This window comes from Porites lutea, chromosome 13 (genome assembly GCF_958299795.1).
Source record: "Porites lutea chromosome 13, jaPorLute2.1, whole genome shotgun sequence".
NCBI classification, from domain to species: domain Eukaryota; kingdom Metazoa; phylum Cnidaria; class Anthozoa; order Scleractinia; family Poritidae; genus Porites; species Porites lutea.
The window spans coordinates 5,645,118-5,657,431 of NC_133213.1; the positions used below are offsets into that span (position 1 = coordinate 5,645,118).

Consider the following 12,314-nt stretch of genomic DNA (forward strand, 5'->3'; position numbering starts at 1 on the left):
TCCCTCGTTCCCGACGTATCACTTTCAAATGTGCCGGTTTTACTAATTTTAAGGCGCTCTTCCCACTGTTTTAGATGAATACCGCGGTAAACTGCGTCTTAGAAGTCCTAAGATTATACATCTTCGTAAGGGGTTTTACGAGGGCTGATAAACGGAGGGGGCTTTTAACCGGAATACAAAAAGTTCTTTGAAACAAGCTACAGCAGTGCTGATGAATAAAAAAACGTTTTACGTTTACTGGTCTTTAATTGAGCTTCAAAACGTCTGAGCTAGAGAAGGGCTTATAATCTTGGGTCTTAGAAGTGGTGGGGGGGGGGTGGGGGGTGTAGATATAAGTGGCAGTCTACGGTACTCACTAGCTGGTCCTTAACAAAGGTTTTGAAAAAATACGAGGAAGTTTTTAGTATTCTAAACCTTGTTGCAACAATGACTCAACAGATAGGTACGACAAATTATTCAGTTTATTCGTTTCCTCTAAGTTTTAAAAATTTTTTGTCCCGCAGAATTTAACACCTTGTATCACCGAGATCTTCGCCAAGACATTTTTGTAAAAGACGATCACCATTACTTGAACGTACCCAGAGTCGGAACATACGCCGTGTACGACACCCTGGACTGTACCATTGAATGTCTAAGTAATCCCTCCTGTTTTTCTTTAAACCTGGCCGCGTCAAAAGGAGCAGACGGGAAGCTCTGGTGCGAGTTGCTATCTTCTGAAAAGTACAGCAACCCTGGAGAGTACAAAAGAAACCAGAGCTCGCATCACTTTTTCATTAAGGTATCACTATTATTCCCCCCCCCCCCCCCCCCCCCCCCTTCCCTACTGGTTTAAAAATGATAGACCGTTCCACCGTTTTACTACAGACGTTTGTATGGTGGGGGCACGAACCTGCCCCAATCCCTTACATTCCGCGACTTTGCGGAGCTCAAAAGTTGAAAAAGCCGTAAAGGGACTATTGCTGAAGCGTAAGCTATATCAAATCACGCTTTTTTGCCTTTTGGGTTTTAGGAGCTTTTTTTTTCTACATGCTAAAGACTTTTCATGAGATTCAAGATATTAATAGAGCGAGACTGCGTTCTAATTAAAGACACTAGCTAAACAACTGCACCAATTTTCTCTGTCTAAGATTTTCTCCCAATAACCCGGCGACATTTTTTTAACTTTTGGCTTTTCCCATTGTGTCTGAAGGAGGATTTGGTCACGTTAGACCGATTTACAGCAGCACATCTGCCTTTGTCAGCGTGGGTCTCAGTATGTTTGTATGGATAGGTAAAAACGAGAGAGGAGTTATAAATAGGAAATTTGGTACTGCAGGTGTGTGTGTGGTCGTCATTTTTAATTTATCTTCAAGTTGGTTAAAGTGGTGAACACACATTCTGTGCGAACAAAATATCACTTTAAGGTGTTTCGATACAGTTTTTCAGAGGCCATACCGATATTCTTCGATCGTCTTAAAAGTGTTTTTTTCCTTGTCCGACCGCTAAAATAATTTTCACCAGTAATTGGCTATGGATTGAGATTTGCGAAAATGTAGTTTTAAGTAAAATCGATATTACTATGACAACAATAAACAAAAGACTTTGAAATTGATAAAAGCCGAATTTTGTGTGATCTAGACCAGCTACTGAAAATCCAACACTAGGAACTTAAAGTTTGGTATGTAGCAAACAATCTCAGTAAGAAGTAAAAAATTCTGTATGTTTGAATTCGACTAAAACGTCAATATATTTCAGAGCTTAAATTTTCAGTAGCCGTGGTAGATTATTTACTAAAAACGTTATAAATGACTCAAATTATTCTTAAGTAACGTCAGAATGCTGCTTAATATCGTATTTCGATGCTAGGAAATTTCAGTGTACTTTCGTTTTTGCGATCTTGAAAACTAACATGTTTTCTCACCACCTGTATAAGTGCAACCTCATTCAGAATTTGGACTTTTAGCGCTTTCTAGTATATCCGTGGGACTCGAATGAATGTTTTAAAAATCTCTTTACATAATCTTCATAATGTATATAAAAATGTCGGAAACTTTCATTAAGATTGATTGACTGCAACACCTTGAAATTTCAAGACAAACCTATCCTACGAACCGGTCAAAAATCTGCGTTACAACATTCACTGTTTTGACGTTATGCTATATTGTTCCAAAATAATGCGCACTATACATACCTCCATGACTAGTACATTTTAGTTTGAATTTATCGCATCTTTTGAATGTAAAACATTGACAATACTCACACTGAAATGTACTAGTTATGCATGTACATTTTTTTTTTATTTTCAGTTTTTGTGCCAAAAATTTCGATCTGAAACTTAAACCTTCGTCAGCTGTTAAAAGATTCCATGCGTCAGGATCGTTAAGTAATATACTAACATGATTAAAACCTTTCAAAATGCAACCGAACAGATAAATACGCTTTTATTGCACCACAGCAAGCTCGAATTATGTTCGTCGGCACAGTGTTGGGTAACGGTCGAAATATAAGATTTGTATGGGAAGAAAAAAGGTCTTGTTTATGTAGCCCACGAATGGATTGGTAATAAAAATCAGCCAAAAATACTTAAGTTGAGTGTTTCGCAGAAAGGTCTTCTTCTTTCCAATGTGGGTTACCCGTAAACTCTGAATAAAACCCTTTAAATGGCCATAAATTGGGTTGGAAAACCACCTAGGAAAGAAGAAACACACAACTTACAGATGTAAGTTAGGTTTGCGGATACAGTTTTATCTCCCCGGCATACACCCCCTTTTTTGTCTATAAGAATATATTTTATAAGAATCATGAGGCATTCCTTTTTTAAGAATATTCAGGAATAAATCCGAGGCTGAGAGTTTGAAAAGGATTTGAAAATTTGTAAATACGGTACAATTTATGCTTTTAACTTAACCGTAGAAAATTATTCATTTTACGTCACGGCAAGAATACTGTTGAAATCCTAATACATTCCAAAGCAGAAAATTTCATAAGCTATAATTTATGAATAATTCAAGAGTATTTTCAGCCTAAAATCGACAGAAAAATGAGAATATTCAGCTTGGGCGGGAAAATAACATTCATACCCAAAAAATGAGAGTACAAATCTTTGTATTTCGAATTCGAACGTTACGCAACAGTGCCGATGGTGATCATCTTTTGGGGTGACCTGCGAACACACAGACAATTTGAGTAAGCGGGCGCCGCATATTGCCAGAAAAGGGAAAGGATTTCAAGACTGAGCTATATATATGGCGATCGGGTTAGGAAATCTGTCATTTTATAGGTATTTAACTGGCCTTTGATTTAAAGATATATTCTGAACAGACCCACCTTATGGTAGTCTCCTTCGCAGCCGTTATTAGGGTCGTCACGCAACGCTCCTCCCACGGCTGCGAAGGAGACTAACCTTATGGCTGTATCGTTAACAATTTATGATAAGCGACATGAAATGCTTGTCCTTTATATCGTTAAACGGTCCTTTTGTTTTTAGTTCTAGTTTGTGTTTTTGCCTTGTTTATTTGTTTTAGACTGCGTGTCACTCTTCGCCGTGCCGTAATGGTGGAACATGTGTACCAAACTACAAATATCACACCTTTGACTGCGGTTGTAAAGACGGTTACGTCGGAGACTTATGCGAAGTATTTGGTAAGTTTGCCATAAAAGGTTGTCAAAGGACAGACTTGCACTTTGCAATAGTAATGATGTAATGAAACTTGACCTTGATGTAGATGCATTCGAACGTCCATGTAAGAGCGACAAATCGTCCTGCCATGGGCGATCACCTATCTAGAACACCAAACTTTTCTCAGTTAAATCCCTTTTGTGTGGAACCTTTTGCAAACGAGCACCTCTCATAAGCGACTACGACAATTATTTCGGCTGACGTTTTGTAATTTTTCATTGTTTCTAACTTCTAATAAGCAACCATGCACTTGACGTCATGGTCCGATCTCTTTGTTCGCTGCAAGTAGCATGTGTACTAAGCTACTCAAAGTATACGAAACCGTTTTAGCGACGAGATGGAACTTCCACTGAGTCGTAACTAAGAAATTGCATGCAATAAATTCCCTCCAAAAAGCAGATGAGTCCTGACCTTTTCCAAGAGAACATGTTCTCTTGCCTCTTCTCAGTAGAGTCACCTGCGGTTTGATTCTTGTAAGCGACCGCCTGCCATAAGCAACCACAGAATCTTCCCTGGCATTTTGGGTGTTCGCTTACAGAACGTTTGATTTGGATTTATTTCTAAAGCCACATTTATAAAATCCTGGAGGGGCAAAAGCGGCTTAGCATGTAGTCAAATAGTTAAAGTAAAAATCTATAAAATATCTCAATCAGTCATTTCGGCACCTAGAAGAAAGCCCAGGAGTAAACGTGAACTATTGCAGTGACATTAAATCGAGTTGATATCCTTTTTCCTTTAGCTCCGAAATCATGCAAGCAAGTGTATGATCATTATGCAGACAAGTGAGTCAAATTGTCATTTATTTATTTATTTTTGCCATTTTGGCATGTATGGGCAGTGCCGGATCCAGACAACCTCGTCCCCAGGGCTTTTCCCTTAAAAAATGGGTGGGCCTCACCCATTTTTATAGATAGGGAGATAGGGCGGGGGGGGGGGGGGGGGGCGGTCATCCGAACCCTTACATAAGGGGGGGAGCTGTCTCCAAAAAAATTTTGTTTCGGCCCCTCGGGCCTCAGTTTAGTCTAAAAATAAGGGGGGGAAGGCCCCCCAGGCCCCTCCCCCGGATCCGCCACTGTATTAGTTTGTAACAGCAGAGAATAATGAAGAAGTCTTGGGTGCACGAATTACGTTTTCTGTGAGATTTAACTCTTGTTTGAATTCAATATTTTAGTCCTGGGAAATTCAGATCGCTTGGTTTGCATTATATACTGTCTTAAACAACAATTATTTATCGAAGTGCCCACCTTGGCTTTTGTGCAGGTCCCAACGAAGCCAGCTGGTTAAACTCTTTTTTAACTCAACACCAACTTCCGTTCTCTGTCAAACTGGTGACTTTGGATGTGGACCAGGGGGTTGGACGCCGGTCATGAAGATAAACGGCAGCGAGGTATGAAATTTGTGGATAAGATATTTATCCAAATTTTTCCAATTTCCAATTCGACCCGGAATGGTAGACGAAAAACCACTACGTGAATCACCATGCGAGCTGAGCCTGAGGAGGAGAAAAGGAAGGTTCGCCTGAATCACGTCAAACCTTTTGAAGGTCACCGTAGCCCAAACTTTCTGGACCAGACAAGCTTGTTTTTTTCCGTGAAACTGTTTCTTTTTTTTTTTTTTTTGAGTGCGAGCATCCATTTATTGATAAAACGATGGTCATAACCGAGCCCGCTGTGGCAAGCACACGGCTATTAGGCCTGATTTCGAAACTATATCCTAAGCAGCATGCAGCGCATGCTCAACAAAGATTTTACTCGATCGATTCATGCACTCGAGTCATTCGAGTGCGCCAAAAGAAAGACTGTGCTGGCAGGATGTACGTGAATATGTTTCTTCCAAGAGAGTATAAAGGGGACAGAGAGGGCATCCCCCATATACACCCTATTCCATAGGTAATTCGTCTCGAGTTATTTTTAGAATCGGGATAAAGTTACCTCGCGCGAGGCGTGGATGTTTCGTGGAGGTTTCGCATGACCAAACGCCGTGCAAAACATGTCGGGCGAGAGGCAATGAAAGCTTAAAAAGATCGACAGCATTACTGAATATTGAAGGAAATGAGTCGGCGCTCACCTGGGAAAAAGGAATCGCTGGACTCTTTGACAACCCGTGAAATCAGTTTAACTCGAAGTTGTCGTAACCTCAGTGCTTTAATAAAATGAGAATTTTCGCCGGTCTATTGAAACCGGTCGTTTGTACAATTTAGGGAGTTTAAGATCAAACGACGCGGACGACAACTAGAACGTCAAAAAAACAATAGGTTTAATTAGCAAAACAACAACTTTGCACGTGCAACACACTTTTTTGTTCATTTCTTTCCCGTTTTTGCACGACTACGACCTGAAAATGCCTAATTTCGCGTTTTATGGAGGACGTAAATAAGCAACGACGAAATTTTATTTCTCTTTCTGAGCTTGAATATGGTCCCTTGAAATTCAGCTTTAGAAGTAAGTGGGTAGGAATAACCGCTATAAAGACTGGAAAAAATAAACGTCCAACCAGAAATTGCTCTCTTCAAACTGTAAATTAGAAATGATCCTGGGAGAATATTCAGTGTGTTAAGGATTTCCCTGCTCTACTGTTAGCTCTATACAAAAGAGGAAGGGCGATTCTTTTTTAATTTCGGTTTCGCTGACACAGCTTTCGCAGAAATCTCGCTGTAGTCGTTTTCGTCGACAAAAGGAATAGCAAAATCGCTCTCCGCGTCTTCCCCCATTTTGTTCTGCGTCATTTCGTGAAGGACGCGTGGCTCTCAGCGTGGGTCATCCACGCGGAACACATTCGCGCTATGTGATTGGCTGTTGTCTAATCCCCCTTGAGATCTGTGGTGTTAAAAATAACTCGAGACGAATTACCTATGGAATAGGGTGTATATGGGGGATGCCCTCTCTGTCCCCTTTATAGTCTCTTGGTTTCTTCTTAATCCACCAGGCACCCGGCGTTGCCTTAAGACTAGTTACAGAAAAAGAATGTATTCGTACCTCCTCTTTTGCAATTTGGCTCCCTGCAAAACACTGATTGGCCAATTAACGGTAGTGGCTACCAACGGACCTACATACCAGATGGTTTGTTAGAAGCTACTTATTTATCCTTTGAATGATATCAGTGACCATCTATTGTCTTAGTCGCTTGATATAGTTGAGAGATTTACATCGAAAGTAAAATAGGTTCAGCACTATTTGTGCAAAAAAAACCTGTGTATTGTTTATTTACACCAAAAATTTGATCTCGGGGAGAAAGAATCCTCACCTTCTACACCGTTTGAATAAATCTAAATTTTCAGTAAAATCCACATGATGCCAATAAAGCGACCAATTAAATGACGTCATCAGTCACCCAGCAGCAGTGCAGCACAAGCAAAAGGCTTAATTAACCTTTTGAAGAAGGCCTTGGTCGTTCTTGTTTCATATGAAACAAAGCATAGTTTTCCTCCTGGACCCATTTAGCTTTTCGTTTAATGAAGCAGCGAAATGTTGGAGGATAGATCTTCCCACGCCTTATACGTATAACAGACAAAAGCCGAACAAATGATTCGACCATGGATGAATTGTCATTTTTCTTTCCAATGGTGCTCCGCCTCGGGCGGTACTCAAGACCTCGGGCACAGTTTCTCCCAATACGGACCAACCTAGGCCGGTGATTAACATTTTTATTTTCTTCCGCTCTCGGAACCAATCAGGTTGTAGGATTTGGAGGATTCCGCCCTCTCACAAGCTTGGAAAAAATAAATTAATATATTCTTTAGTAGCTTTCAGCCAATAGCTGCCGGAAAAATATTCAGATACAAAATAACACAAACCAAATGGAGACAATGGAGGCTTATCGCTTTCGGCAATGTTATGAAGTTTTATAGCGAAAAGAATACAAAGGCCCTTTGCATGACGATTCTGCACTATTGACAGAAGAAAGTGTTGCCAATTGAACAAGCTTTGTTAAGAGTAACCGGTCAAGTAGCGCGAGTGTTATCTCGCCCGAAGTTATGTCGCCCGAAACCCTGAGAGTAAGTCGCCCGACTGAAATGCGTGAAGTGTACAGAGAAGCAAAGCTAATTTTTCTTAAATAAAGAGTGTGTGTTAATATATCTCGTTCTTTAAACCATCAGGAGACGAAATAAGCGGAATGAATGTGTAACATGCCTCGTTCTTTAAGCAATGATGAGCTAAAACAAGTTAACCCTGGATTAACAACAAGACAAGCGCGATAAATGAGTAATATATCTCGTTCTATAATCTTCGATCACAAGAAACAAACGCGGCAAATGTTAACAGGGATTCTAGCATATTGTTTAGCATGATGATAAAATTTTGAGCCACATAACTCAGCTTTTCGGGCCGGACTTAACTTCGGGCGACTTGACCGTAAATCTAGCTTGTTAAATTGGAGAGTCTTGGATCAGGCTTGAAAATTTACTTCAAGCAAAAGCAACATTATTTTGTTGAATTTTTGTCATTTCGCTGCTTCCTCTCCTTTTCGCTTTAAAACAAAAAAACGCTCTTTTTTAATAATTCTTTTTGTTACAAACTGCTGGCTGGGTGGAAAGGTAGCCCTAGGAACAAGGTTGACTTCCGTTCGTTGAGACTGTCTAATAACTAACAAGTTCGACATATACTTATTTTAATTAACGCGAAGTCAGTAGTTACAATGAATAGCTATTGTTGCGTCATGCAATGTTATAGCTTAATTTTAGTTTTTCCTATTTCTGTTGATATTCATGCTATTTCAGAGAACATTTCACTACGATTCAGAGCTCTGGACAAACAAACAATCCTTTAACATTGACGGAGGGAAGACTGAGTTTGACGCAGAAGAGACCAAATTGCCTTCCTACTGGAACACATCCTTCTCTAAAATCTGTCTGGGTATGAACATCAGCCAGGAAATACGCTTTGCTGTCATCGACAGGCAGGCGGACTCTTTGCATTCCCTGATTGCTGATGGGCAATACCGCAATACCTCACTGGGTCGTGATGCGTGGAAGGCATTGATTGGTTCGCGGGGCTCCTTGCAGACGTACTGCAACCAAGAAGGATTCAACGCTCTCTCGGGAGGTTTTACCACAGGAAAAATAAGAATCGGTATTCTTGGTTACGATAATTCTTATTGCGGTTTCTGTGACTCTAGAATAGGGTTTGGTGCAGGAGGACACCCCGATGACAGCAATGTGTGTGGCAATGTGGCTGACGGGAGATATCATCCAGACAACGGTGGCCAAAACATAAAGGGAATCGGTTATATCTTGGTGCAGTAGAAAAAAGCTACTTACACTAAAATTCAAATTCATTCAATGCACTTTGTTAAATTAATTATCGAAAACTGAGTGGTAATTGTGTCAAAAACAAAATGCTCAAAATTTTAGTATTGCAACACCAAAACCGTGCGATTACCAGGAGCTTGCTATGGGACAGATCAAATCTGACAGTTTATTAAACAGCCAATGAAAATCGAGTTGGAAAATATTAGAAGCCAATAAAATTTAACTACATAGCCCGTGATAACTAAAAAACTTCAAGGGAAAAATAATGAATGCAGCTTCAGCTTGAAAAGGAGAATGAACGAAATTATTAAACGGTCCAATGACTGTTGTTCAGATATTCTTTTTAGAATTTGACAGCCTCATTTAGAAAGCTTTAAGTACTATAGTGAAAACGGTAAAGTTTCTGAGGTCTACGATGTTTTTGCTTTGAAAACTAGCTGTAACCTGATGTAATAAGAACCTTTGCACTTACTTTAATAAATATTCCAATACTAAGATTCTTGAATTTTATTTTTGACACAATTAATTGGTAATAGGACTGAGTGGAGCCAAGAGAGGATAAAGCATTATCCTCTCTTGGCGTTATCTATTTACAGTGTATTTAGACCTATTTAGTTTGAGAACTATATATTTCGCGCATTCTTTGTAGCCAGAGTAGTGCTGACGGCTGATAGTGGTCCACGGTCCCGTTGATCGCTGAGAGCTTGAAATTTGAGCCACAATTTACTTAATCGCGTTCAGTTGCAGTACTTAGTAGTTAGATATTTTTATCGCCAATACAACGCAGGGGAACCCAACGACGGTTTCCACCTAAATGCATCGAAAAGTCTCTTTAGGCTATCCAGAGTACCTTTAGATCTCTAGGAATGCATTCTAAGCGGCACTATAAAATTTGTATCTGTTCGGTCATCCTAGGGGAATTTGAGCCTTTTAGAAATTACAAAGGCGTCAGTGTTATTTTTTCCAAAAAAATTAGACGCGATTGAATGCTTTCATTCTCTTTTGATGCTTTACGAAGATGAGAATTTTTCTTATTCCTCTCTCCATCACAATTTTGAATCTTAAAATTTTAGGTTTCCTTTTTCCACGAAAGTTAGCCTAACACAAGGAGTAAAATATGAAAAATTAAACTTCAGAAAATCGTACCTGAACGAAACGCTCATCTAGAAATTTTTTAGCCGTACTCAAGCAATAGAAAATTCTAGGCAATATTTGCTTCTTCGAACGGATATTTTACAGAAAACAGTCGTTGGGTGCCCCTGATAACTGTCCAGGCATCTTCAATTCCTGTCCACACCAATTCGCCTTCCGTCCAGGCAAAACCAATGAATCCGCTCACCGAAACAGTATCGTTTACAAACCGCTCTCAGGGTGGTCAATTGAGGAATCGTCCGGCTCACATTGAATCCGGGTAAACGGATATGAGGTGTCATAAATGTGTAGACAGGGCCCTAGCCTGCGAACGGCAGACGTTTCTCCTCGCTCATCGCCGCTGAGGGACGTTTGCGAGCAGGCTAACAGGGCCCAGGTTACAATTAAATAAAATTTCTGGCTCCATATTATACTTCCCTGCTCATACTTCTGTAACTGTGTCAAAGAAAGAGGAAGGACCAAACTGAAGTTATGTCGCTAAGATGAGGTGAATGTACTTCTGACATGGAGATTTTAGTACGTGATACACAAAGTTTAACGTATACCTTTGATCAGTGCATATCAAGTGTTTGACTAGCTCAACCTCGTTCCCTGGGAACGAGGTTGTGACTAGCTTGCGTTGAAGTCGGACTTGTCACTCGAGTATATCTGTCGGTTGCGCTGGCTTCGAATTCCGTCACTTGACCAAAGTCCATTTTCAAGTTGAGTATGATTGTTACTTATCTTCGCAATTTTGTCACCTCTAAATTAAAGAACAAATCAATAATTTTATTTCATAGATTCCTTCTTCTTTCTTTTTGATAGCAAAACAATGGCGGCGGGAAGGGCTAGTCTGCGAGCAAGTTCTCCAAATATGGCGTCTCCTTTCACTTGCGGCTCTCGCGTGACTTCTTACGACTCCCCCAAAATGTTGAGCTTTCTTGCAGGCTGGGGGAGGGCACGCTTAATAACTTTATTCCTCTCAAAAGGGCGGCTTTAGAGACGCCTGGAAAAAGAGGTCCTTTTCTTGACGTTACTCAGGACTAAAAGGCTAATAACAGTTTACAAGTTTTGAGCGTGTTAAATAGAGTGATTTCAGTACTCAACCATTTAAGATGATAGTAGACTAATAGGCAGTATCATGCTCTAATTTCATTGTTTTCTGTTGTTTACATGTAAATGTTTGGCACTAATTGTTAAATACTGTTTTGCGTGTTGAGTGAAATCACTTTAGTAGTTAATGGGGTATTTTCAGATCTTAACTGATCGTCGCCCTTGCGTAAATCAAGTTCAAGAGAGAATGATCTAGCTCATTCTCTCTTGTCAAGTTCTAGGAAATTTAGGATGTGATTTTTGGGGCGCATTTTAAATAAAGCCATACTGTCTAAATACAAGAAAGAGCCAAGGAAATACTGGTTCAAAAACACTCTGCAATTAACTAGATGATGCATTGAGACTAACTATGCACATAAAGAAGTCTCTAGAGAAAGCCGTTTATTGAGGCACTTACCATTGTATTTATTAAGTGATAGCACTCCCTACAACAGTCAGGGAAGGTACTGTAACCACAACTTGTTTTTCCAGTAGACCAGTTAAAACATTCAAAATCTGAGGTTATAGCCAAGAATCTGATAACAAACTGATTCAGATAGCTAGCGCTGCAAAGCCAGCATAATGGGACTCTCTTTCAATTGAGATCAAGGTACAGCAGTACTTCGTGGAAACTTTGAAGCTGGAAATTCTGATCATTAAACCTCGCTGTAACGGCGGTCGTCGGTCAACATTCGTGGGTAAAAGTGCACTGTTACCCTCTGACGTCATAGATTTTGCAATGTTGCCTGCTCAGAGATTTTGGCGGGAAAAAGTTTCATTGTTAGATGTCATGTGACATAAAAGTAACCTATGAGAGAGCGCACTTTTACAAAAAAATTTCCAGCTATATAACAATATTGTTTATCTGCACGTGTCTGTACAAATAGGTATGAAGTTTCGTCACAATCCGTAACGTAACTTTTGATCACTTTTGATTAATGTAAGTTGACTAGCATAGGAAACGTCAAGTTTAAATAAAAACGTGAAAGTTCACAATATTTATCACCGCTGTTAGTGTTTTAGTTTTGACAATTAAATTTAACTGAAAAAGTAGAGTGGTAATTAATCAGCGAGCAAATGATTCGTAAAATCACCCCAATTATCGTCGTTGTGCATGGTACAGCCTTTTAGCTAATAAATATATCCGACCAAATCGACGCTTACTTATAATATCTTCCAAAGTTC

General features: G+C 39.8%; 1 protein-coding gene across 1 annotated transcript; it reads left to right on the plus strand.

Annotated features, from left to right (window-relative positions):
• Positions 1–426: 426 nt before the first annotated feature.
• On the plus strand, positions 427–8,900 carry LOC140922278 (uncharacterized). Its single transcript, XM_073372277.1, has 6 exons — positions 427–442; positions 504–778; positions 3,504–3,621; positions 4,398–4,440; positions 4,919–5,045; positions 8,376–8,900. Exons 1-6 carry the CDS (start codon positions 427–429, stop codon positions 8,898–8,900), a joined length of 1,104 nt encoding a protein of 367 aa, XP_073228378.1.
• The last annotated feature ends 3,414 nt before the right edge of the window (positions 8,901–12,314 follow it).